The sequence below is a fragment of the Alosa sapidissima genome, chromosome 1 (assembly GCF_018492685.1).
Source record: "Alosa sapidissima isolate fAloSap1 chromosome 1, fAloSap1.pri, whole genome shotgun sequence".
NCBI classification, from domain to species: domain Eukaryota; kingdom Metazoa; phylum Chordata; class Actinopteri; order Clupeiformes; family Clupeidae; genus Alosa; species Alosa sapidissima.
The window spans coordinates 35,044,982-35,072,077 of record NC_055957.1 but is presented as its reverse complement, the minus strand read 5'-3'; the positions used below and the strand labels follow the sequence as shown (position 1 = coordinate 35,072,077).

General features: G+C 40.7%; 1 protein-coding gene across 3 annotated transcripts; it reads right to left on the bottom strand.

Moving 5' to 3' along the window:
• theg (theg spermatid protein) lies at nt 1–23,334 on the bottom strand. 3 transcript variants are annotated; one of them, XM_042056392.1, is made up of 8 exons: nt 23,243–23,334; nt 17,557–17,643; nt 17,396–17,454; nt 17,113–17,179; nt 16,075–16,201; nt 7,418–7,562; nt 6,820–6,917; nt 1–258 (listed from the first exon to the last, which is right to left on the bottom strand). In XM_042056392.1, the coding sequence occupies exons 2-8, from the start codon at nt 17,616–17,618 to the stop codon at nt 115–117; spliced, it is 702 nt and encodes a 233-aa protein (XP_041912326.1). In that variant the 5' UTR covers nt 17,619–17,643; nt 23,243–23,334; the 3' UTR covers nt 1–114. The 3 variants fall into 3 exon arrangements, with proteins under 3 accessions (XP_041912326.1, XP_041912336.1, XP_041912319.1); XM_042056402.1 differs by having other exon boundaries at nt 23,252–23,293; XM_042056385.1 differs by lacking the exon at nt 23,243–23,334 and adding an exon at nt 19,748–19,833.
• Nucleotides 23,335–27,096: the final 3,762 nt, after the last annotated feature.

Below are 27,096 nucleotides of genomic sequence, written 5' to 3'. Positions count from 1 at the left end.
TAAATGTTCTTCTTTTATTGCAACATAATTACTGCATATTAACAGCTGAAATCGTGCAGTAAGGGAATTGTGCAGTAAGTAACAAGAGCTCTCTCTCTCTCTCTCTCTCTCTCTCTATGTTTTCCTGCATTTGCGGGCCAGTGGGAGGCTGAGTTCCTGGGTGCGAGGGGAGGCGGAAGCGGCTCTGGCGGCTGGGCTCACGGTGTAGGGGTTGTAGCCTTCGAACAGACCACGCCGGGGCTTAGGCTGGGACAGCTCCTGCACACACACACAGAAAAAGAGAGAGGGAGAGACATGCATGCATGACATGGTCGATTTAATGTCGATTTTAAATGCTCTTAGACACTTGATTACATTGCTGCTTAAATCCGGGCCCCAATTTATGCATCGCTGTGCTTGTAATACAATGTAAAGTTTTGTTTACGAGCTGGTTTACTAAAGAGGCTAATGTAGCTAACAATAACAATAGCTACTCCCCCCTCGTGGCTCTAGAAAAATGCACAGCATTTGTTGAAATTAAAATTGTAAGTGTGATGAAGCTGGAATATGAATGCAAGTGTAAATCATCCCCAAGCTTGCTCTCGTGTTCTAGGCAAGCGCCCAGTACTACCGAGACAGCTGCTGCCCTGGTGGCATCCATGTTTTTTCCCACAAAGACAAACACTGGTTACGAATGTAACCGTGGTTCTATGAATAGTGGAAGACCGTCAGAGGCGGAAACAGAGTGGAAATATCATGAAATATTCTCGTAGCCAATGCATCAATATCATATCACTTGTGCATTGGCTACGAGAACTTATTGATTGGTTGTCATCTTGTGACCTCATGACGCCCTAATATATATATATATATATATATATATATATTGATACGTCATGATCTTTCTCAATGGTCATTCTCTCAATTCCGAGTGACCAAGAACTCTGGCGGTCTTCCACTATTCATAGAACCACGGTTACATTTGTAACCAGCGTTCTATTTCATACTTCCAGACAGACAGAGTGGAAGACTTATACCACCAAGTCACGAGGAATAAAACACCTCAGTCCTGAAAACGTACATGGCGATGACCAAGTAGCCGCAAAACATACATTGGCAAGAGTTATCCCCCCAATGCAGCCCAAGAGGTTGCAATAGCACGCGTTGAGTGACACCTCACAGAAGCAGGCGCTGGTCGCTGGTCGGCAGAACGGTAAGCACTGCTGATGGCCTCTGAAACCCAATGTGCCAGTCTCTGTTTTGACAGGGCAGTTCCTATCTGGCAGGCCCCAAAACGGACGAACAGTTGGTCTGTTGCACGCCACTGGGCAGTCACGGAGACATACTGCTGTAAAGCATGCACTGAACAATGAGGCGACAACGACCTCAGTCAACAGCCATCAGACACACAGATCCCAGATGCACCCCTCCCCCTCCCCTCCCCTTACACCCCCCATCATCAGAGGAAAACAAGTGAGCGCTAAACTAAAGAAACTGAACACGAGTAAGGCAGCGGGGCCTAACAGACTGTGTCCAAGGCTACTCAAGGCCTGTGCTGCTGAGCTGGGGGAGCCACTGAAGCACATGTTCAATCTAAGTCTATGCCTTGAACAAGTTCCAACACTGTGGAAGACATCATGTCTCACCCCTGTCCCTAAAAGCCACATCCTAGTGAGCTTAATGACTACAGACCTGTCGCTCTAACATCACATGTGATGAAGACAATGGAGTGACTCGTCCTAGGTATGCTCAGACCCCAGGTATGCCATGCACTAGACCCGTTACAGTTTGCATACCAGGAGAAAGTGGGCGTGGACGATGCCATCACTTATCTTCTACAGAGGACACATTCTCACCTGGACAAGGGGAAAAGTGCTGTGAGAATCATGTTCTTTGATTTCTCAAGTGCTTTTAACACCATCCAACCCCTCAGACTGGGAGACAAGATGGGTGTGGATGCTCACCTGGTAACCTGGATCACAGATTACCTGACGGAGCGACCACAGTTCGTCAGACTGAAGAACTGTCTCTCTGACACTGTGATCAGCAGCACCGGAGCGTCACAGGGAACTGTGTTCTCTCCAGTCCTGTTCACCTTGTACACATCTGACTTCTGCTACAACACTGAGTCATGCCACATGCAGAAGTTTTCTGACGATACTGCAATTGTAAGGTGTATCAGGAACGGGCAGGAGGAGGAGTATAGGAGCCTGTTCCTGTTTCCGCCTTGTCGCGCTTGTCTGAAAAAAAATGAGTGGTGCGCTACCTCGCGCTACACGGCCAAAACCCTGGCGCGCCAGAGAGATCTACGTCATTTTGACGTCACATTGTCGCGCTACCGGTCGGGTGCGTCAGGTATGTAGAAGCCTTTACTGTAGGCTGCGCAAACCACAGGCCTTTATTTTGGGCAAGCCTGCATTCGAGGCAGGCCTTCTGTTGAAGAATTTTATATAAAGCCTGAGCTAACAGTAATCCTCCTGCCCCCGATACCACAGCTGTGGATAGTGTGGAATGTTCAAGTAATAACACAATCCAATGTGTGTCTCAATTAGGGTTGGGCACCGAAACACGGTTCTAATATGGCACCGGTGCCGACGCAAACGGTAGTAACTGCATCGAATAACAACGTGGATTTCGGTGCCTCATTTCGGTGCTTAAATAGCGTTTTTTAATTTATTTTTTATACGAGGCATCACTGCATGTCATGCGCCATCTCTGTCTTGCTCTGATAGCAACACATTCAGATACAGTTAGCTAACACAAACACTGGATGTATAAACCAGAGGGGTGCACCACATAGGCGAGTGGACAGTGTTTGACAGCTTGCGTGAGCCCAAGTACCTTACTTTAAAGCGATATCGCGAGCTCCTGTCAAAATCTAGCAGTGGGCCTAACTACACACAAGCAAAAGGCTATGAAACAACATCCTATACGTTACACAATATCCTTGCTAATGCGCTAACTGGCATTTATTTGAAATGTTATCAGCAAAGTTGTAAGGTGAAAACTTTATTTCACGGTGTGTTCTAAACAACATAATGGCATGATATTAATATTTCATGTGCATGAGGCCCATATAGCATCACAATGAATATGAAGATCATGTTAAAAGTTAGCTGGCAAAAACATAAATATGTAGGTTACATACCTGATGTCACTGAGCTGTCAGAGGCTACGAAAACATCTCCATACGTTATCGCTAATTAAACTCAGCTGACTGGTGTTAGCGCATAGCCATAGTTGCTGTTAAAATGCCTACTAGGCTAGCGCTGGGAATCTAAACACTTCAACACCGACATGTAGCCTAACATGTTCAAAACTATTACGTGTTATGGATTAAGACATGACATTTCTTGAAGCATTTGGGAACACACTGAATTAACTGGAAAGTAGAGTCCCTGTTAGATTAGCTTGCTTGCAAATGCAGTTGTCCATGATCTGGCAGTTCTATGGCAAGCGGTTTTAACATACCTTATGGCAAACCGCCTACACTGGGTAAACTTGAAAGCAGAGCTTACCATTGTGTGTGCATGCATGGCAAGCTGTTTTAACATTTAAATGTATTATTCGTAGGAGCAATGTGATATTGATAGTAAATTGAATTTAACAGTTCAATTTCATGTTCAAATTTGTCTTATCAATAAAAAAAAGCAATTCATGCCATTTTAATTTAAAACATTTTAAAAAGTACCGGTTCAGGCACCGTTTTGGCACCGGCACCGTTTTAAAAGTATCGATTTAGCACCGGTATCGGATAAAACCCAAACGATACCCAACCCTAGTCTCAATTGTCCCCCGCTGACCACCTCACACATTTCTCTAGATTTTGCAACCTTACATGACACAATGCCATAAAATGCCAGTTTTTAGGACACAGAATAATGTTTGTAATGATACCAGTTAGGCCTACGTTCAACAGTAACATAAGTGTAATGAGCTATTCATTGTCGAAGGTGCATTGTGAAGTGAAATTCTTACTTTGGAAGACAAACATTTGATAGGGGATAGGCCTAGGCTACTTGTTTATTTTTTTACATATAGCCTACAATGGCCAGTTCAGACAAAGCCGAAATTACTCATTTTGAAACATATGTAGCCTATGGTTATATTGCTTGACTTAAATCCCAGAGAGTAGGCTACCGCACCCCACAGTGATGGGCCTAGCGGTCTTACGCGTTCAGTGTGGGGTATAAACAAGCTGAGAATTTAGCGGTGTCACGTTTGCCTGTCACAGACGTGGGGAGCTGAAGCTTGGGATACAGTTACTACAGTAACAGTATTTTATTTTACTTCTTATGGAATATTTTTTACTTTTCACTTTCATAAAGGCTTTGTTTGAATGCTGTTGGAACAAATAGTAGTTGATTATAAAGGCAACTTTCTGTTGCAATATTCTGTGTGGTAACTTGTTAAGCCAGTGGTTCTCAAACTTTTTCTTTCATTCCCCACTTTGATCAAGGAGGCATTGACTGATGATAGTGGAGATAACGTGTTATCCCGAGGCCTTTGCAAGTCAGCATCTCCGACGGTAGTCTATTAAAAATATAAAGTTTTCTATGTCCCAAACGGAGAGCCATACTTTATTGTTTAAACGATCTCTATGCTACTCACCAAAATGTAGGCATGGGAACATGATGAAGTATCCAACTGTCGTGTGTTAAATTATTGTGATTACGAGCCAGTGGTTTTGCCACATACGAGCCAGTGGTTTTGTGACATGCGTAAACCAATGGTGTAGAGATGACGCCACAGGGTTTTATTTAAGAGAGCCTACGTTTGTATGTAGGCAATTTATATTCACAATACTTAGGCCTACTAAAATAAATAATATTTTATTTGTTTTGGTTGTTTAGAGTAAAAAAAAATCGGTCGGTCTTAACGCAAGTCGTTCGGACTAAAGCAAGTCGGTCGGACTAAAAGGGGAAAAAAAAAAATATTTGGGTCGGTTCTAAATTGACAGGGTCGGTCGGGTTACGGCAAACGAAAATATTTTTAATATTTAATTCTGCGGCATAAAGCAGATGTATTTGTTTATTGTACAGAAAAATAAAAATGACATGTCAAGCAGTCAATTGACTACATTACAGTCAAGAAGTAGGGCAAATTAATTTACGAAACCAAAACGTGGGCTGTCTAAGCCTCTATTGCGTAGCCTGTTAAAAACGTCGCCAGATAGTATTAAATCGGCAACAACATTGTTTTCTGCAGAAGCCTACCCAAGGCTAAAGATTAATTCTGAACAGTTATTTCTCTACTGGCTCAATTATCACACCACTGTTTTGATTTGCTTAGTTGCGTTACCCCCAACACTGACAATAATGTAGACAGCAAATTTCGATTTCGATTTTCGTTACCACCGTGTAGTCAAGCCTTAAGCCATACCCAAGTAGCCTAAATCGAGGTAATGTTTAATTATGCATGATTTATTTTGTTATTGAATTCGTAGGCTGGGATTACTCTCAGCAAGTCCATTTACCATTATGCATCACAAGTGCATCATAATGCAAAATGTGTCTTATTGCATGAGAATGTTTAGAGTTTTGCAAAAAAAAGAGTCTACGAGATCTGCAAATTTGTTTCATATGTGAAAACTGTTAAAGGTTTTGCCAAAAGGGGGATCGCATTCAAGAAATGTGTTCAGGAAACTGATCATTTGGTTCATAGAATGGAGTTTAGTCAGAGACTTTCTAATGAGGAGACACAGCACTCAAAAAACCCTCCATAGAAATGCAGCATGCGGTTAGTTTGTAACAGTTCTGCGGCAAAAGTTGACCAGATGTGAAGAAATCGTGCAAATCATGTGGTGTGTTGTGAATACACTGTGCCAGTCATGTGTTGTGATTTCGCCGCTGAAGCAAGGTTGGTGTCGTGATGTCTGCCCGAAATAGATGCCCAATAAGTGTCCAAAGTGTGTTGCAATATTGCCACAGAGTGGAGGGATTTGCCTAAAAGGACTTGGTTTAATATTTTAGCAATTGTGAAAAACTGTAACAGTGTGAATGTGAATGTGTTCTGGGTCACATTAAAGGACTGCCTATATTAATGTAATCATTGTAATGTCATTGTATGCTGCTTTGGACAAAAGTGTCTGCTAATAACCATAAACATAAACATCCTCTGCGTAATTATGTACCGGTACTCATTTCCATGCCAAGCGCTTCAGAAAAGATTGTTCGTTTGTCATTTTTGTTCTATTTGTGGCACTGCCATGCAAAATAATCTGAATTAATAATATATTAATAAAATAAGCTGCATTCTACGAAACAGAATGCTCAAGTACCCTGGATATGTCTAAAACTAATGCCATGCTGGTTAGAAATAACAACACATTTGCTTGTTGCAATCAGATATAATGTGCATGTTTCTTTGTCTATAGATTGGGGAAGTAAGATTTGATGTGTGACAAATCAATGATCCCCTTATAATGCCAAGTGTAAATTCATGTTCTTAGAGGTGTCATCTCGTGATTGGATGGCAAATATCCAATGTTTACTCAAGGTCAAATCTTCCCAATGTTTACTCAAGGTCAAATCTTCCCAATGTTCACCAGTAGCACACGGTAGCAACAGGGGTGTTTCAGATGCTACAGAACTTAATCACTGCAGTTAATAAACTCATCTCTGAACAAGTCTAAATTATTTATCAAAGGTATTTCCAGTATATAATATGTAAAACCTGCATTAACAGCAATTTACCCATTATTTGCACTTTAGATTAGCTCATATGTACCTGCAGTTGATCAGTGTGTGTGTGCCTGTGTGTGTGCGTGTGCTTGAGTGTGTTTGTGATTGAATGTGTATGTTTGTGTGTGTTATTAAGTGTGTGATTGTGAGTGTGTACCTGCAGACGCTCTGAAGCCACAGCCTCACATGCAGTTGCTGACGGAGGCCAGCTGACCGGGCGATCCGGCAGGTACTGCGGGTGGTCATTCTTTGGGGCTGGGGGGGGGGGGGGGGTCAGAGAGAGAGAGGGAAACAGAGACCATTTAAACAGGAGAGTGCAGCATTACGAGGGGTCCTCTCATGATTATTATGGATTATCTGGCTAAATGAAAAGCATTGGGGGGGGGGGAGGCAAGCGTGTCCTGAATCTTCCACAATACCTTATTTGCCATTTGAATGGTCATTTGAATGTCTTTTTTGAATAAAACTTCTTTGTTTGGTCTCCTCTGTTCGAGAGGAATCTGGATGATCCCACAGAATGATAGAATATCAATATATGTGTGTTTGTGTTTTTTTGTCAGTGACTCTATGAAAGTGAAGGTGTATTTATTTATCATTTGTTTAACCAGGGTTGAAACATTGAGACAGAAGTCTCTTTTCCAAGTGAGCCCTGGCCAAGAAAGGCATGGTGTTTGTGAAAGGCATTGTGTGTTGGCTGTGTGTATGTCTGTGCCTGTGTACACGTTTGTGTGTGTGTGTGTGTATGGCTGTCTTACCAGCAAGAAGGTGGATTCGTGAGGAGGCAGAGGTAAGCGGAGTACCATTTCCAGGGTGGTCTAATGGGGGCGGTAGAGAGCCCAGTTTCGGCTGTGCCAACTCACAGATCCTGGGGCTGGCAACTGCCATCTTTGCCACACTCAACTGGAACAGCAAGCAATCATTTTTTTTTTATTATTATTATTATTAGATCAATATGATCTGAATGTCAAAAAACAGGCAAGGACCTAATAGGCACAAATCTAAATGATGGGCAAAGTCTATCAACAAGCAAAGTTGTCGTCCATGAACTACAGCGACTGCATGGCATGTGAAAACACTGAGCTCACTCACCAATGTTTGTGGATAGGGTCTTGCACATGGTGTTAAATTAACAAACTCATATTTGTCTAGATATTAAATCAGCTTCAGTTAGACTTGAGATCCCATATCATGTCCCGACTTGCTACCCGTTATGAACATGGGAGCCAAAAGAGCTGTGAAAATGTATGGCCATCATTCTGCGCTGGTACACCACATACATACTGTGCCTTTCACAGCTTTTGAAAAACTTGAGGTGTGCCTCAGCATTTGGGGAAGAATCAGACAGAGAGCCTGCACACACTAGCTGACCAGAAGATGGTCTAGTAGGTGATTTGTAGCCAATCACCACCCCAAGGATGATCACCGGAAGGCGTGGGTGTGTACCAACTGTATTGTGTCATGTCACTGAGGCATTGACATTCTGTAGAAAATATTACAGATTCACGCCCCCCAGGTATTGATTCGAATGGCATTATACATGTGGATGGGTCTGAAAATGTTTTCTGCGAGGTAACATGCAATACTACTACCATAGATCAAGCTGCTTCATGCAATAGCATGACTTATGCTTATAGTTCTATTCCAACGATGATTTCTACCCAATGTATAGTAAAAAGAAAAGACAAATTTAAAACTAGAAACCTAACAAATATTCTTTCCATACCTCAGCATATTCCTCAAAAGCCAGAGGCATTTTCAGCTAACATTGGCTTACTAAATATAGGTGCACTTACTACCAAAACCTTTGCAATCAATGATTTTATCAGTGAAAAATTCTGTTTCTATCTGATTTTCTGTTTCTTGTTGAAACCTGGCTGACTTCAAACAGTGAAGCTGTTCTTGTTGAAACCTGTCCCCCAAATTATAATTTCTTCCACTCAATTAGACAGGGCAAACAAGGTGGTGGAATTGCCTCCATTCTCTCAAACAAATATAGCTGCACTACAGTCAACTTTGGCGAATTCGCTTCCTTTGAGTATATTGCCCTCACTCTGAAGGCTGACCCAGCTGTACTTCTATTAACCTTACCGCCCTCCTAAACTATGGACTGGCTTTCTCGACCAGTTTTCTGAACTTATGTCGCTCATCATCACTAGCTATGATCGGATAATTCTAAATGGCGACTTTAATATTCATGTCAATAAGACAACTGATGCTAAAGCCAGTAAGTTCCTTAATGTTTTGGACAGTTTAGAGCTAAAGCAGCATGTTACAGGGTCCATCCACAACCTTGGCAACACCCTCGATCTAGTCATTTCTAGAGGGATAGAAGTCACGGACTTATCAGTAAATGATATAAATATGTCTGATCATTATTGTGTATCTTTTAATATAGTACTACATACTTCAAAAATTCATCCCGAAATTGCAATCAAATCGTGACTCTTGGACATTAAAGCAGAACAGCAGTTCATAGCTCTTATAGACTCCATAAATTTAGATATTTTACATCATCCCATTGATCAAATGGTAGAGGCTCTCAATCGTGAACTAGGCGCTTTGCTTGACAGAGTGGCAACCCTTAAAGACTAAAAAAAGCCCCTGTAGCAAACTGACACCTTGGATGAACGAAAATATCCATGATCTAAAAAGATCATGTAGAAAAGCTGAGAGAACATGGAGAAAAACTAAGTTACAGGTTCACCGTGCCATTCTAAAAGAAAAAATAGCAAATTATAATAGAGCTATTCGAATGAGAGAAGGAACCACTTCTCTAAGGTAATTGCTGAAAACAGTGTGGAAACAGTGGCTATTGGTAACACAAGTAATATGTTTGATAGTACACCCAAAAACAGCCCCCCAAAATTAAGGTTCTTTAGCACTATTACTCAATCTGAGCTTAGTAAAATTATAACTCAAACCGGCTCCTCAACATGTGTTTTGGATTCAATCCCTACTAGATTCCTAAAAAATGTATATGATAGCTTAGCTCCCTTTATTCTCAAGGTAATAAATACCTAATTAGAAACAGGTATATTTCCAACTGCTTTTAAAACCGCTGTTGTGAAACCTTTACTTAAAAAGTCGAATCTTGACCATACTAATCTGAGCAACTACATGCCTATATCAAACCTACCGTTCCTGAGCAAAGTACTTGAAAAAGTCGTTTGTAATCAATTAAATACCTTCCTCAACGAAAACAGTATCCTTGAGGTTTTAGATCAAATCACAGCACAGAAACGTCTCTAGTAAAAATAGTCAATGATCTTAGACTGGCTACTGACTCAAACAAAGTCTCAATCCTTATTCTTCTGGATTTGAGTGCGGCATTTGACACCATTGATCATAGCATCCTAATTCACCGCCTTGCGAAGTGGGTGGGTCTCTCTGATAATGCTGGTTTCAACTGGTTTCAAACCTACATTACTGGCAGAGATTTTTATATCAGTCTAGGAGATCATGTGTCTGAAAAACATGACTTGCCTTTTGGTATGGCCCAGGGGAGCTGCCTTGGTCCCCTGCTGTTTTCCCTATATATGCTTCCGTTGGGAAACATCATAAGTCAGCATAATGTAAACTTCCACAGCTATGCAGATGATACCCAATTGTATATTTCTGTGGAGCCAACTAACCCAGATGGCCTTTGCTCCCTCACTGCATGCCTAATCTCCATTAATCAGTGGATGAGCAAACATTTTTTGAAACTAAATGATGACAAAACAGAGGTACTTTTGGTTGGACCAAAACCAAAGCAAGACATTGTTCTTAGTAATCTGGGGAACTTGGCGCACCAGGTCAAACCAAAAGTAACAAGCCTCGGTGTCATCTTAGATGCAGAGTTAAGTTTTAAGCCCCATATCAGTAAAGTTACTCAGACAGCCTATTTCCACCTGAGAAACATTGCCAAAGTGCGGCCCTTTTTAACTCAACAAGATGCAGAAAAACTAATTCATGCCTTTATCACTAGCAGGTTAGACTACTGCAATGCACTTTTCACTGGTCTTCCCAAAAAACATCTAAAGAAATTGGCACTCCTACAGAACTCTGCGGCTAGACTTTTAACTAAGACTAAGAAGAGAGAACACATCACCCCTGTGTTGGCTGAACTGCACTGGCTCCCTATTTCCTATAGAATTGATTTTAAGGTTATGTTAATTACTTACAAAGCTCTGAATGGCATAGCACCTTCATATATCTCTGAGCTTTTAATATCTTATCAACCACAAAGGAAACTTAGATCATCCAATTCTAATCTTTTAATTGTACCCAAAGTGCTCCCCAAACAAAGTGGAGAAGCTGCGTTTATCCATTATGCCCCCAATGGAACATGGAACACCCTGCCTCTGTACATCAAGCAGGCGAGTTCAGTAAATATTTTTAAAAAAGATCTGAAAACATACCTGTATAGGAAAGCTTTTAGTTAACTCATCTTATCGTGTAGACTACTTTTTCAGATTATTCTACATCTGCTGCCATTGGAGGGCGCAGCCAGCCAGAAGCAGATGGGCTCCCCCTATTAAGTCAGGTTCTGCTCAAGGTTTCTTCCTGGAATATGGGAGTTTTTCTTTGCCACAGTTGCCATATGGTGTGCTTGTGGGGGGTAAAGGGTTAAGGCTGCCAGTCTTATAACATGTTATTTTCTATATTTCTGATATGTTGCTGATTGGATCATAAACGGCCACAGCAATGAAGAAAAGTAAAAGTGATTGATAATGACTGAATGACTATTATTGTGTTACATGCTTCAAATGTAAAGCACTTTGAGCTGCATTCTGTGTATGAAAGGTGCTATTCAAATAAAGCTTATTATTATTACTATTATTATTATTATGTCACCTGTATGCTGGAAAGGCCATTGCCTGTTTGAATGCCCATTTCAACATTTTAAATTAGATTAATTTGAGCCAAATAAAAAGTGTTTTCAGATGGAGGGTACGCCAACTAAGCTATAAGAAAGGCAAGATACAGAAATACCACTGCAATAGCACTTTATAATGACTCCCCCCTGAGCAGATAAAAGGAATAATATTCTTAGAATGTATGTGAGCGCTGTGTTTGTATGGCTGCTGGAACACTGTAATTTCCTTTTGAAAATTAATAAAGTATACTATATCTATCTTTTATCTGTCAAACTTTTGCATAACTGAACAATAATGCTGCATAGTCCTGAAGGGAGGACATACTGTATGTTGCTGAGTTACACAGTAGCCTCTCAGGAAATAAACCTGAATGTATTGGCTCCTACACAGAGTTTTTAACAGCAGAAAATTGCTATTAAGCTGATGCCTTCTGATGTTTCCCAAGGGATAGGACAGATACCCTCCACAATAGGGTCATAGGTAGAGTTTCTTTCAGGATTAATAAAGTACCAACCAAGTTGTGCTTTGGATAAACACGTCAGCCAAGTATATAAGTATGTACACTGCTCAAAATAAATAAGGGAACACTTTTTTATAGGAGTATAGCATCAAGTCTATCAAACTTGTAAGCTATTGGTCTGGCCAGAGGTGGTTGTGAATCAGTTTCACCTGCTTTGGTGTCATCAAAGTTAACAACAGGTGAGGGGCAACGATGAGACGACCCCCAAAACAGGAATGGTTTTACAGGTGGTGGCAACTGATCATTTTTCCATCTTTATCCTTCTTGAGTGATTTTTCACAAGTTTCGCATTTGGGTAGGGTCAGTGTCACTACTTGTAGCATAAGCCAGTACCTGGAGCCTACAAAGGTTGCACAGGTAGTCCAACTCCTCCAGAATGGCACACCAATACGTTCCATTGCCAGGACTTCTGTGTCTCCCAGCGTAGTCTCAAAAGGAGATTCCTTGAGACAGGCAGTTGCTCTAAGAGAGCTGGGCAGTGTGGTAGAAGATCCTGTACCCAGCAGCAGGACCAGTATCTGCTCCTTTGTGCAAGGAGGAACAGTAGGAGCCCTGCCAAAGCCCTACAAAATGACCTCCAGCAGGCCGCTGGTGTGAATATCTCTGACCACACTGTCAGAAACAGACTTCATGAGGGTGGCCTGAGGGCCCGATGGCCTCTAGAAGGACCTGTGCTCACTGCCCAGCACTATGGACCTCAATTGCCATTTGCCATAGAATACAAAATGAAAAGGTCTGCCATTGGCGCCCTGTGCTTTTCACAGATGAGAGCAGGTTCACCCTGAGCACATATGACAGACGTGAAAGGGTCTGGACATGTTGTGGAGAATGTTATGCTGCCTGCAACATCATTCTGGTGGTGTCAGTGATAGTCTGGGGAGGCATACCCTTGGAGGGACGCACAGACCTCTATGGGCAAAACAACGGCACCCTTACTGCTCTTAGGTATCGGGATAAATCTTCAGACACATTGTCTGACCCTGTACTGGTGCAGAGGCCCCTGGGTTCCCCCTGGTGCACAACAATGGCCGGCCACATGTGGCGAGAGTGTGCAGGCAGTTCCTGGAGGATGAAGGAATTGATACCATTCACGAGTTACTCGAATAACTCGATTACAAAAATTACTCGAGGCAAAAACCCTGCCTTGAAGCCTCGTTAAATTCCTATGACGCGCACTATTCGCGCAGGGATCTGATTGTTCCATACGGATCGTTGTTCAGGAAGCACACCACTAGCGCGTGAGTTTTCAAGTAAAGTTTTGGGATCATTACATACTCAAAAAGGAAAAGAACAAGCATCTGAACCGAAAACATCCACTCCATGCTGTTTCACCAAGCGTCAATAAAGTAGGCCATCTATCAATCCATCTAGCCTATCTATCATCTACGTAGCCTATAGCCTACATTGATGTTGGCTGATTTTAATCACATACTGTATTTGTAGCAATGTCGTGATATAATGTTTAGCTTTGATGTTTTTAAGTAGTAAACTTATTCACGTTCAATTGCAAGACAGTATGCCTAAAAAAGAACCCCTTATACACACATGCATGCACCCTCATCTTCCCTCACGCACCGCACGCGTGCACACATACACACACACAGGTTGCTAGGTTACCATAGCAAATAGGCTCACCCCAGAAATGATTTTTTAGTAGCCTAATATTAAAATTATTTGTTAGTAGCCTAATGGTAGGCTATTTTTTAGTAGCCTAATTGTAAAATTATTTGTTAGTAGCCTAATGGTAAATGCTGCAGGTGTAGAAATCTACATAAAACAGATATTTACTTTGATGTCAGGTCTAGATTACAGCATGAAACTTGTTGTGCATATTAATACATTAAATTGCTTTCCCTCTTCTCCCTCCGAGCACTTCACAGCATAGTATGGACAGCTTTGTTCGCCCAGCTAAGTCATGCACAAGAGGCTGCAATTTTACAGAGAGCATTTTGAACATTATTTAATTGTTGGCACTGGGACTTATAAACACTAAATGGGTAAATTGCAATAAATGGGCTTAGTTTTGTAGCCTGATGTTGGAGTTAGAATAAATACCTCTGTGCCAATTGCTTGATATTTTACAGCCACGTCATTTTCGTTATGCATTATTTGTTTTGGTTGTTTAAAAATGCAAAAAAAAAAAAAAAAAAAATATTAATCGATTAATCGATCGATAAAGTGCTAGATTAATCGATTACAAAAAGAATCGATAGCTGCAGCCCTATTACCGAGTACATATCAGTATAGATATCCAGCATGAGTTTTTTCCCCATTGAGATCTGATGTGTTTTCAAAGTGTTCCTTTAATTTTTATGAGCAGTGTATATACTTAAAGTGCATATGTCAGGTTAAAAAATGTTTTTGACAAATGAAGGGACATGAAGCAAGATAGTAGTGAGTAGGGATTTTTCTTGAAAAATCAACTTTAAAGGTCCAGTATGTAGGAAATAATGGAAAATAAACTGTAACCATTCCAAAAATGATCACCATATGTTGTCAGAGAGTAAGGAAACAAGATGAATTGAAGTAATGGCTTATTTGACAACATTACTCTAACCCGTAAAACCCCATAAACCCATGGAAAAAAAAGAGTTACGGGGCGGAAGCTCTTGGAATTTTCGTTTATGTTTTGAACGATTAATTCTAGAATAGCGTATTAATAATGGGCTAGCGCGTCCTCCTATTTGGGTTGCCAAATTAGCAAAGGCCAACTGTCAACAGCTGTCAGTTGTAGTCATGAACGCCTACGAGAGGCAGGCAAATTTCCAAAATTAAAACAAGAAACAAATTAAGTGGACATCGGAGGAGCTTCCTGAGATGGTGACGTCTTAGTCAAACGAAGAATATCAAGTCTGACGCAGAGCTGGCCATATTTCTCCACAACAGGTAGCCTAGGCTAAACTTCATCTGCATCGCTAACTTCAGCTAAATATGTTACGTTGGTTAGAGAGGTATGTTTTGTTTTCACTGTTTCCGTAATGTGTAGCTAGGTCATGGTTGAAGAAACGTTAAAGCAGCTGCAGGTCAACGAACGTTAGCTAAGTCTTCATTACATCTGGCAACCCAGAAGAGGTTCGCGTCTGGTAGTCTTGAGAACGTTCACCAGTGTTTTGATTTTGGCCTACAGAACGTTCGGTAACAATCCTACAAATCGCACCTTTAAATACAATAGAACAATATTTACAGTTATTTTTATAACTGAATTTATGAACATTCCAGACACAGTGATGACCTCATAAGAGGGAGTCCAGCAAAGTTGAGCATAGGGGAGAATGGGTTTTAACTGCATTTTCTTTTACACTGATAAGGCCAAAAATGTTCTCTATGACATACCAGTGGTTTATAAGCATGAGCCTGACTGGCAGGGACAAAGTAAAGACGAATAGGCTACAAAATTGAGGTAAATCATGGCCATCAAATCATCAGTGAGAAATTGATTAGGGGTGTGAGTAGGATCGGATCACTAAGAGCAAATGTGTGGTAGCACATATACACTGATGGTTTTATAGTCAGGTCTCTAAAGGAAAGCATATATGCCCATGGTTGGCTGAACACAGACTAATGAGTTGCTTACTGATTCTACTTAGTTTAGGCTATATAATGGCCTATGTGATGGCAAGTGACACAACTGGCATTTTCAAGCATTGCTACTTGCCCATATCCTCTTCATCACATTTTAAGATCAATAATGGTTGCCAGTAAAGAAAAAAAGGTATCAGGATATTTTTATGTAAGGCAGGTAGTAGACTCCCTTATCCCATGTGTTTTAATTGACCAACTTTGCTGGATTCCCTCTTATGAGGTCATCATTGTGTCTGGAATGTTTCCTGGAATGTTCATAAATTCAGTTATAAAAATAACTGTAAATATTGTTCTATTGTATTTAAAGTTGATTTTTCAAGAAAAACCACTACTCACTACTATCTTGCCTCATGTCCCTTCATTTGTCAAAAATGTTTTTTAACCTGACATACGCACTTTAACTATCTATCTACAATATGGGAAAAATGAGAGAGAATGCAGCAGTTCTCACTTTGGCCAGCAGAGGGCGGTCTGGTTGCCAGCCAACTGCAGGGAGGCGTGGCAGAGCCAAGGAGCAGACCCTGTCTGATGGGAGAGCTTTCAGTGCAGCTGCACTCACACACCACTCCGCTGAACGTCTGCACAGAGAGAGTGAGGGAGAGAGAGAAATGGAGGGAGATAGGAGGTCTGATGGATGATCCACATCAGAGAAATGCCCAACATTGGTATTTATGGGTATACAAGTTTGGCAGTCTTGCACTGTAGGTGGAAACAATGAATAGTCCTTGGATAACTAAAGTTGTGTGAGTGTGTCTCTCATACTTTTTCTCTCACAGACAGACACACAGACACAGACATAGACACATTTTCCTTCAGTTATTCAAGGACTACTATTGCTATCAGTAAAAGTGTTACTATGCGTCTGCCGTCTGGGTCATTCTATGAAACGGGTGCCATTTGCCTCCAGAATATTTCATGAGGCACATACTAGAGCCTACCATGAATAATTCAAGGGTTCATGTTAACATGATGAACAAGAAAATACTATTCTCGAAGAGTATCATACTATTTTTAACCATTTTTCACAAGGGCGTGGCCATTACCATATGTCCGTATTGACCTGACATTTACATCTAAAATATCACCACGTAAATGTTATGTTCTTAATAAACGTTTGTAATTTTCAGAATTAAATATACTGTTCTGATGGCATTAGACATATGTATTCAGAATAAAATCATGTTTTTTTGGTAAATATGTGAAAAAATTAGCTTCCTGCGTCCCCTGGTTTGACTTATTACCATCCGTCACATTAACTTGTTTTGTCTGTAAATAGCATACTGTTACTTGAAAACACTACCCTGGGAATCCAGAGTTCTCGCTGGAGCACAATATCAATTTGCTCAGCGAGAGACTCTGGCAATGAGTAATGATCTTGTTACTTTTGCCCCTTGCATCATGGTGAACCAATCACATCTGTGTATCTGAAAAGGCGCCCGTTTCATAGAATGACCCGTCTACTATTTTTCTGTCTATGGTGTGAAAATACCTGCTTTGCTCAAACTTAGAGTGGATTTGCTTGCCTTCTGTTAACTTTGACCATCGTTTGGACAGCTCTGTATATCACAATTAAAAAACAATCAACATTTTAAAAGTCATCATAAACTTACTACATGCTTTTCAAAAATAGTACCTGCCACTCTTAACAGTACAATAACTTCCTTAGACATCAGTGGTGCAAGTCCATCTCGTTGCAAGGTTACATTATAACTTGACACAGCAAGGGAATAGAAAAGAATATAACACAAAGATAGTCAAGCCTGGTTTCTCACCGAAGTTGGTCGGGCCACTTCGTTGTGGTGGCAGTTTATCTAACCAGTATACAGAACGTCTGGAGGACAGTATAAATAAACGAGTCTGCCTGAGTGTGCATGATTTACAACACAGCAGAATTTAATCCGTAAAGATGTTTGTGTGTTCTCCATGCACCTACCTGTCAGGGAATCTGAGAAGGTTGGGTTTTGGTTCAGCAAGTCGATCTATCCGGGTCGCCATGGACGATGTCACCCCGCTGAGTGTGCTAAAACATGATAAAGATCATGTAGATCAGTAGCCTGGAAAATCCAGTCCCTGCAATCTAGAAAGATTGCATTTGAGCATGCATTTGAGCATGCATTTGAAAATCTCACTGCACGCAATTGGATAACACTACGACCAATGTTTACTCTGACTGATTCCGGACTTCGATGCAATTGGATAACAATACGACCAATGTTTACTGACTAATTCCGGACTTCCAACTGCAGCACTGTCGTCATCTGTTAATCTTGCCTATATCAGATACACCGATGTGATTGGTTCCCTGCGATGCAAGGGGCAAAAGTAACATGCATCATTACTCATTGCCAGAGTCTCTTGCAGAGACAATTCAAATTGTGCTCTCGCGAGAACTCTGGATTTTCAGAGTAGTAGATCAGGGGTCTCCAAACACTTGTGGCCTTGGAGTCCCCTTCTTTCAATATTCTGCTTTGCGTCCGTCTAATAGCGTCAAATTGTATGTCAAAATAATTTTAGCACTCACGGCGCAAATTAATTCAGTTTTACGCAGTGGACAAAATGACAGTGCATGGCAAGAAAGAAAGTGCGTCCAAATTCACCCATTCTTCTCAGTTGAAATACTCGCAAAGTAGCCTACTCATCACACACAGACACATGTATCACATAACATGAAAGAGCTTTTTCTCAGCTTTTAAACGATGTTAGCCGCTAATTGCTGTGGTGAACGGTTTGCGAGAAAAGTAAATAATATGATTCAATTCATAACTTCTACAAGATTCTGCCTACCCATTAATCTCGGTGGAATACTTCACAAACCTTTTGTTCAACACATGACAAACCATACTGTATATCAGAATAAACAGCAGACCTTACCGAACATTAAGGTCTCCTGTACAGTTAGCTGTTCCAGAATATTCCGGTTTTAAATTTGCAGCAAGGTCTACATTCATGTCTCCAACTTTGGTCTTTAGGTTTCAAAATGTGTTTAAATTGTTCTACATGATTTCATAACAGGCCAAATACAAAATAAATGTTACAAATATTGCCATATATCAGTAAAAATAAAATCAGAGGATATACAGCTGACTAAGAGTTTGTGAAAGGAGCCTTAATGATCACAAAATGCTAAGCATGCATCTAGGGTATTTGAGTTTATTAAAGCTGAGCTCTGCCTAAATTGTTCAATAGCCTACATGATTTCATAATTGTTTGTTTGTTTGTTTGTTTCATTTAAGGCCCTTTCAGCAACTACTGTAAGGCTATTTAATGGCAAGGGGCCATTTAGTGAGATTTAGGAGTACCACTAGTACTCCTAAATCTCACTAAAAGATTTTAGCTAGGAGTTTTCTCTTAAAAGTTATTCACAAAGCCTTTCAGACCTAACCTGACCCTAGCCAGATGAATTTTGTTCCGCTTAGCTCCGCCTAGCTTCACTCACATCCATCTGGGACCTCTTCAATTGAGAGTGATTTCTGCAACCGATTTTATGGTTCAGCCAATCAGGACACAGGGCGGGAGTTTCATAGATGTGACATAGCGTAGAAGCGACTGTGAGACTGTTATTAGCGTCACGGGTTGGCTTCGATGTGAGTGGTTGAAGTAGCACGTCAATAGATGACGGACAAGTGGCTTATTCAATCATATGCAAGCATTTTTTGATTAGGCCCAGCCTTCTGAAGCAACACTTCAATGGATCGGTTCCAGATGGAGACGAGTGAAGCTAGGCGGAGCGAAATTCATCTGGTTAGGGTCAGGTTATTTCAGACCTACTCTTAGTAAGGAAAAATTTTGATCATAAATTTTGATCATTGTTTCTTTTGGTTGGTCAAGGCACATGATTTCATAGGCCAAATATAAAATAAATGTTAAATGTAGCCTAGATGTCTGTAAATATTAGATGATCAGATGATTTACAGTTCTATACGTCATGTTTCATGTTTTTGTAATGTTTCATACAGTGATACAGGTCTACTGCTGTGAATAGACTAAATAGAACTTTGATCATTTTTATAGCCTACTACTGTATAGTTAACTACTTTCTTATATGTCCATATTTATTTTATGCTGGTCTCTAGACTTTATTCTTGCACTGTTGCACTGTTGGACTTACTCATTTGCTTACTTACTCGTCTAGCTCTACCAACGGTACGCTCAGGCCAATCCAAACTTTTCTCATCTGTTGTCCCTCGTTGGTGGAACACAATGCCAGTTCCTACAAGGGCAGGGACATCCCTCTCCATTTTCAAAAAAACTCCTGAAGACCCAGCTCTTTAGAGAACATCTCCTCTCATACCACCACTTACAACAAGTATTGCCGATCCTAGCACTTACCAGCCTTCTTGAACTGACACGAAACTGTTAAAAACAGCACTCACTGATGCACTTATTCTTACTGTACTCTACCGTTTTTTAAATTGTCCTAAAATTGTTGAGAATTGCTTTAAAACTTAAACTGTTAACCATGTTGTTAGTCGCTTTGGCTAAAATGTAATGTAATGTAATGTAATTTGCACCATCACCATGACACTCACTCACACAGAGCACCTTACCTTACTATGCACAGATAATCACAGGCTCAGTACCTGCCTCAGTCATTGCAAGCGCCTCATGATTAATCACCCACTATGTGGATACTGTTTTAAGACTTAATTTAGATTTTGTGTTATTTAGTATAATTTGTATTTTAGTATATTCTTTATCTTCTACTGTCCTTATTGCTTAGCAGTGTTTATTTTATTATTATATACTTTTAATTACTTTTTTCTGCTGTTAGTGAATGTGTGTGTGATGTCTGTATGCTACTGAGACCTTGAATTTCCCCTGGGGATCAATAAAGTATCTATCTATCTATCTATCTATCTATCTTTGGCCTAGGTGCCCTGACATATGGCCTTTGTGCCCCCCACCAAATATGCCCAACTGAAGGCCAAGTGGCCTTGCCCCTAAAATTGCCAAGTGGCCTTGCCCCTAAGCCCCTAAGCCTGCACCAGTGAGGTAACTAACCCAGAGTTTTTATTTTATTTTATTTATTTATTTATTATTATTTTATTTATTTATTTATTTATTTTTATTTATTTTTTTGGGGGGGGGGGGTCAATTAGCAGGAGCGCTAGTAGCTGTGGGGTACTAGTAGCTGTACGGCACTAAAGTGCAGATGCGGTTTAGGTTGTTAAAATTAGAGCTTTCAGCTTATGACATCCTTCCCTTCCATGCTCCTGAAGCACGCAATCTATTTGAATGTTTGTTTCCCATTTCCAGAGCCAGGACTTGTTTATGTTTATACAAACACCAGAGGGTATTTTTAGCCAACATTATAAGTACTAGCCTGGTATTGCCACACTCGCTCACTTTGTTTCACTTTGTGAAAGAGAGTCTGGGTACTTTCCATTGGGAAATGTCTCCTACCCTAGCATCATAACTGGCGTAGTCTTTGAAATAACTGGTCCAGCGTTAATGCAATCACATCAATCCTAACTTGTAAACTGATAATAAACCGTATCAGCAGTCAGGAAACAACATATTGACTTTTGCTGTGTAAATTCACACATTCTTCCAACTGCAATTTGTTTATGTTTGCACTGCAAGCATTGCTACTATCGTTTGCCAATTTTGTTTTTGAAACCAACGTAACACCCTCTCAACTCTGACGGGACCACCGTCCGGATGGCTGAGGAAAACGTAAGTGCATTGAGAGGAGAAAATGAGCTGAGATACAGGCGGGTGGAGCAAGGCTACACAAGAACATTAATTTAAAGGTGCTATAAGCGATGTTGGGCAACATCACTTCTGGGGGGTATTCCAAGTACGTGGTTTAGTGTCAAACCTGAGTAAGTTAACTCAGAGTAAGTGGTAAACCTCCTAATAGAAGAGCTGTATCGCTTCATTCTCCTAACAAAACAATAGCATAGGGCTCTTGTTGTAGGGGGTTTACCACTCTGAGTTAACTTTGCCAGGTTTGTCACTAAACCACATACTTGGAATACCCCCCTGATGACGTTCAAACAAAACAGAGCTAGCTCGCTACTCCCTCCCCCTCCCTCCGTGCAATTACAGTAAAACCCTCCTAAACGCACATCTCATCGGTTATTGGCTGTAACACTTATGTTTTGTGGTGCAGGTTGCACGAGTTTGTTTTTGTTGCCGTTTGTGGAGCCTGGACTGTTTGCCGTGACAAAAAATGTTTTAGCCTAAAAAACCTGTGATGTCGTTTTTGTGTACCCTCTACATCGATCCACACACAGTGGTGTGCATACTCCAATTTGATATTTGTGGTGCCATCTAGTGAATTAAAAAAGTGGGCAAAAATGTGTCACTTAACTAAGCAATATGTTGTGTAATCAAATGCCCCCTAAAGAGTTTTTTACCTTAAAATAATGTTTCCAAAACCATTTTGATGGCACATAAACTCTTAATAGGATTAACAGCACAGCACTTCTGCCGCACTCTGAGCAGCTCTTATCGCTTGTAAAACAGCTACAGGAATCCACCCCCCCCACCCACAAAAAAAAAAATCAAAGAGCTGCTATGCGACTGGAATTCCGAGCTCTCTTTCTACTGACTGCTGTCGATGCTATATTGTATCGGAGTTGTGTTTATACTTTGTGGCAAGACAAATAGTTAATTTATTATTGCGCTTCTCAACTGTAGAGGAGCCCCTAGAGCAAATCTTCTTTAGTGCTGTTTGTAATTATTGAAGTTAGTGTTCTTTGATGTGGTATGCTTGGCAGATTTGCTCACAGCTCCAAAATAAACATTCCAATTGACTCACTCAATAAAAATAACCATCTTCAGCAAACAGTTCAGCAGGCAATATATATATGTGTGTGTGTGTGAAATATATATATATAGGCCTATATGTATAATTTAAGAAAAGTTAATAAAATGATATATGTAAAATAGTATAACAGAAGAAATGAAAAAGGTGCAAAATATTGGGCAATTTGTCTGCAAACCGCCAGAGAACCGATGAGCAAAATGCCAGCAGACGGCCAGCTATGCCGGTGTTATACTTTAACTGGCTTTCATGTTAACTGGCTGGACTGTTTACTTTGCCTCTGGAGTATCACAAACATGTCTATTTGAACTTCAGTTAAACAGACGAATCTGCGGCCAGGTATCGGAGGCTAAATCATCAGCTGAACACACCTGCAAGAGAAGGGCGGTTACGTTAACTCCAGAGGCCAAGTAAACAGTCCAGCCAGTTAACATGAAAGCCAGTTACCGTATAACACCGGCAATGGACCGACAGTGGTCCGCCAGCTTGCTATCTGGGTACCTCCTATACAAGCAATGCATTGTCCTCGACTCGGAACTCAAAGAACTAGCAGGGTATAATTGTAGGCCTAACTTTAAGATGTAGTGTAGCCTAGGACAATTTAAGCTAGCACTCTTGTAAAATGGTATGACAAGTTATCCTTTTCTCTCTCGCAATAGCATAGCCTAGCCTATTGGTTACACCTACAGTAGTAGCCTAATGCAGAAGATCATATTCGTAAGTTATGTATCATTCCAACCACTACCATCTCTGCTATCCCCAAAGACAGTAAAAGGCTATCCCACACCATTGTCTGTAGGACAGAAATGGTTAGCCTACTTTAAATTGCTGATATTAGTCTACCTACCTAGCCTACCTCAACCAGCCTGTGTCAAATGCTGTCGTCTTTGGGTCAGGTGACAGGTTAGTGTTCCATCAGTTGCTATAGCAACACTTGACGCGATAAGAAAGTTAGCCGCATTCCGAAGGGCATATGGAAGGACATAGTAGCCTATTTGGCTACGCTTGTAGCCTTGTAAACCTGACTCTTAACTTCGCTTCTCTTTGATTGAGGTTATGCCAGAGGTTATGCCAGTTTGTTTTGATTGAGGTTATGCTACATCTGGGTGATGGCATTGAAGAAATATATTTCCATCTATGTTAAATAAAATATATTTTCATATCAATATATTCAATACTGGCCACTTTCTAATAATTTCAGCATAGACTTTCATGCAAGATATCCAAATATATGTTGGGTTCCACATATACTTGCTTATATACATTCTTGTGCTATATACAGGTGCTGGTCATATAATTAGAATATCATCAAAAAGTTGATTTATGTCAGTAATTTACAAGGATACAAGGAAGTTTATTGTCACATGCATATAGTTACTGGATGTAAGAAATGCAGTGAAATTATGTTTGGTGTCAGCCTATTTGTGCATTTATGCATTCATGAATCAATGTATTATTATTATTATTATTAAATACTACTAGGTTCTGGCCAAGGACCTCCTTGATGTGTTATTAAACACATCGACAATACTACGGCAAATGTAAAAATACATTAAGCTAAACCTAATAATTATTTTAGCCACAAGCACTTTGCGATGGAGCATACAGTGTGTAAAAATTGCATTTGGGACTTTCTGCTATATGAGAGCTATCACTCTACTATTATTCCCAGTCATTATCATGGAAAATATAATGTTCAGATATGCGACACATTATTATAATGGCATTGTATAACAACCCTCATAGTATATTTTACATTTTTCAAATGTATTTATTTGTTGCTTTTATTTTTCCTTCCAACAAGCTGAGGCCCCCTTGGCACCCCCTCGCGACCCTCCAGGGGGCCCCGGCCCCCACTTTGAAAACCACTGGGCTAGGCTATTAACAAAATTAAGACCATAGGCTACCCAAATGTACGTAAGAACTAGACCTAGTGCATTACCGGTATTTTAAGCCCTGTAACTCATATAATGACATTTAAAACTAATTTTAAACACCCCACGGAAACCCTGCACATCATTCGAGACACTGGGATTCTACTCTACCAAGGGGGGACAGTGTGCGTGTTCCCACCCAGTTCTTTAGGTGTTCCAATTGTTACTGTTGCAGATGCACTCGGTCGGTCGGTCTACCGACCCCATATAACAGCTCTTGTGCTACGGGGATACCAATGCTGTGCAGTTGCTTTGTTAGGTATTTTTTGCAACTGCGATATAAAATAACAAAGAATAATCACGAAAAGTACTTACTTACATCATATCAGTCACTATGATGAACATGAAATGAAAATGCAGCATCCTCTTGTTACTCAGCCTATTGTATAACATGGGAGACTAGTTATGCAAGGGTAGCCTAACCTAACTGCTAAGGAAAATGTGTTTTTACGAAATAGGCCTGTAATGACCTTGTCAGCAGATTACTCTGCACACGCCATGCTTAACTGCAAAAACAAGGAAATAGGCTAACATGCAAGAGCTTGTGACACATTGTAGCGTGCTGTGTGTGTATGCAACAGCGAAGAAAGATATAAGCACATGGTGGTGAAGTGCCTTACGATAAATGACTGAGGCCTACGTTTACGAATTGGCCAAAAATGAGCCCTTGCCGTAGATTTGTGAATAGTGGTTGATATGATTTTTCATAAATGGAAATGTCCCAAAATATATTTTAGTGGGCAACTACTACCATCTAGTGGTTAAATAAAAGCAGTTCAGCTTTGAAACTACATTCATGATACACCTAATGTGATTAGTCTGGACTGCAGACAGGCCATTTTAGTAGGCCTACCTGGGCTCTTCTACTATGAAGCCATACAGTTGTATGTGCAGGATGCAATTTTGCATTTTGGCCGTTGACATTATCTGGATGGCATAATGGTTGCTCAAAACATTAATATAATTCAGCATTAATACTAATGCACCCCAGCACCATTAAAAATGCTATCTTTTGAACTGTGGGCTAAAACAAGTTGGTTGGTTCTCTTCAACCAGGAGGATGCAGAATCTATAATTTTAAAAAAGTGTAACCACAGGAGAGCTTTCTACTTTGCCTCAGTCCATCTTATGTACTAACACTAACTAACCCTAACCCTAATCCTAACTTGTCATGGCAAAAACCGAATGACACTTGACAGAAGCGAATGACAGAAGCGTTATGTCATAAGCGTTTATGACTTGTTTATAATGTTTATGACATTCATGACCATGTCATGTCACTCTTATGTAGATACCTTCAAGTAAAGTGTAACCAAACTTTGTCAGTTTCAACATTTGACATGTTGTCTATGTCCTTTTTGCAAGTAAATATGGGTTTGCGAGATTTGCAGATTTATTAATTTACATTAAATACGGCATCCCAACTTTTTGGAAACAGGGTTAAATGGCAGACAAAGTGCCAAGTCTATCATCAAGCAAAGTCCTCCTGCTCCTATATGCTATACTGTGGCATGTGGGAGCATTGTGCTGACTCATTAATGTTTGAGGTTCAGGTCTTGTCCATGGTGTTAGGTTGGTGAATTGGTTTTGCCTATTTATTATTCAAATCATTCAAAGTATGGCCTATAATGTCCTCAGATAGTGGACCTCCAGAGTCCTGAGAGGAGTCAGCCCCACTCTCTTTTCTGTCATGCATGTTCTCTCTCTCTCTCTCTCTCTCTCTCTCTCTCTCTCTCTCTCTGCTTTCCTCTCCCAGGCTGTGTTCTTTCTTCTTCATCTGTACAAATGTGCTGGCCACTGGGTCCTTCCATTGTCTCCATTTCTCCCCTGCTTAGCCACATCAGTTGGTGTGAGTCGCCTCTCTCCTTCCGCCTGACTATCTGACGATCTCAATTTCCCTCCCCACTCTTCTCCTCTTCTCTTCACTCCCATGTGCCCAATTTGCTCCTGAGTGGTGCAATCTCTCTTTTCTCTTGGGCCATCTTTTCCCTCTTCAGCTCCAGCTGGGTCTCTCTCTCTCTCTCTCTCTCTCTCTCTCTCTCTCTCTCTCTCTCTCTCTCTCTCTCTCTCTCTCTCTCATTCCCTGTAGCTGCCATCTCTCCCAGGTGCCAATGCCAGCCCACAGGGTCTTTCATCTCGCTCCTGTCATCACTGCCCTGCTGGCACTGTTTCTCACATTACTGTCTCTCTCCTTTTCCCACTCCTCCTCCTCCTCCTCTTCCTTCCTCTGTGGAGAGTATCTTATCTGTGGCTGTGTGTAAAGGAATGCAGGCCCTATGCTCCCTCATCTTGTGCTTCAGGTTCTCACTTTTACCTCCTTTTCACTTCATCTCCTAGTTCTGTTTGCCATATTATATCACCATTCCCACAGGCATCTCAGGCAACTAGTAGGCCTACCACCATATGACCGGCATTAAAATACAGTAGCGTAGGCCAATTTAACCACATATTTTACATTGTACATAATGCATTTTTTTTTTTAATTTAAATTTAAATTCAGTGATCACGTGGTTAAGGATTTTTTATTATAAATATTTTGATAATAAGTGATTATTTAGTCTTTATGAAAAAAACATCTTAGAGACTCCAGGAGTATCACTAGAGAGAGTCTGTGTACCACCACTGGTACCCGTACCATACACTACGAAATGGTATATTCTCAAATTTACCTTAAATTACCCCTGAAAACATTCAGGGGTAATTTATTGTTACGACCCTGTTGACTGTTTTTGGTGCTCCGCCCCTTTGTTCTATGTGCTGCCTGTCT

Excerpts from the sequence above, each read along its gene's own strand:
- theg (XM_042056385.1), bottom strand. The coding sequence starts at position 19,797 with ATGAGAAAAGTTTGGATTGGCCTGAGCGTACCGTTGGTAGAGCTAGAC. Across the intron at positions 17,644-19,747 it reads CCGTTGGTAGAGCTAGACGA|CACACTCAGCGGGGTGACAT; the intron begins GTAAGTAAGCAA and ends ATCATGTTTTAG. Across the intron at positions 16,202-17,112 it reads TCTAAGTTTGAGCAAAGCAG|ACGTTCAGCGGAGTGGTGTG; the intron begins GTATTTTCACAC and ends CTCTCTGTGCAG.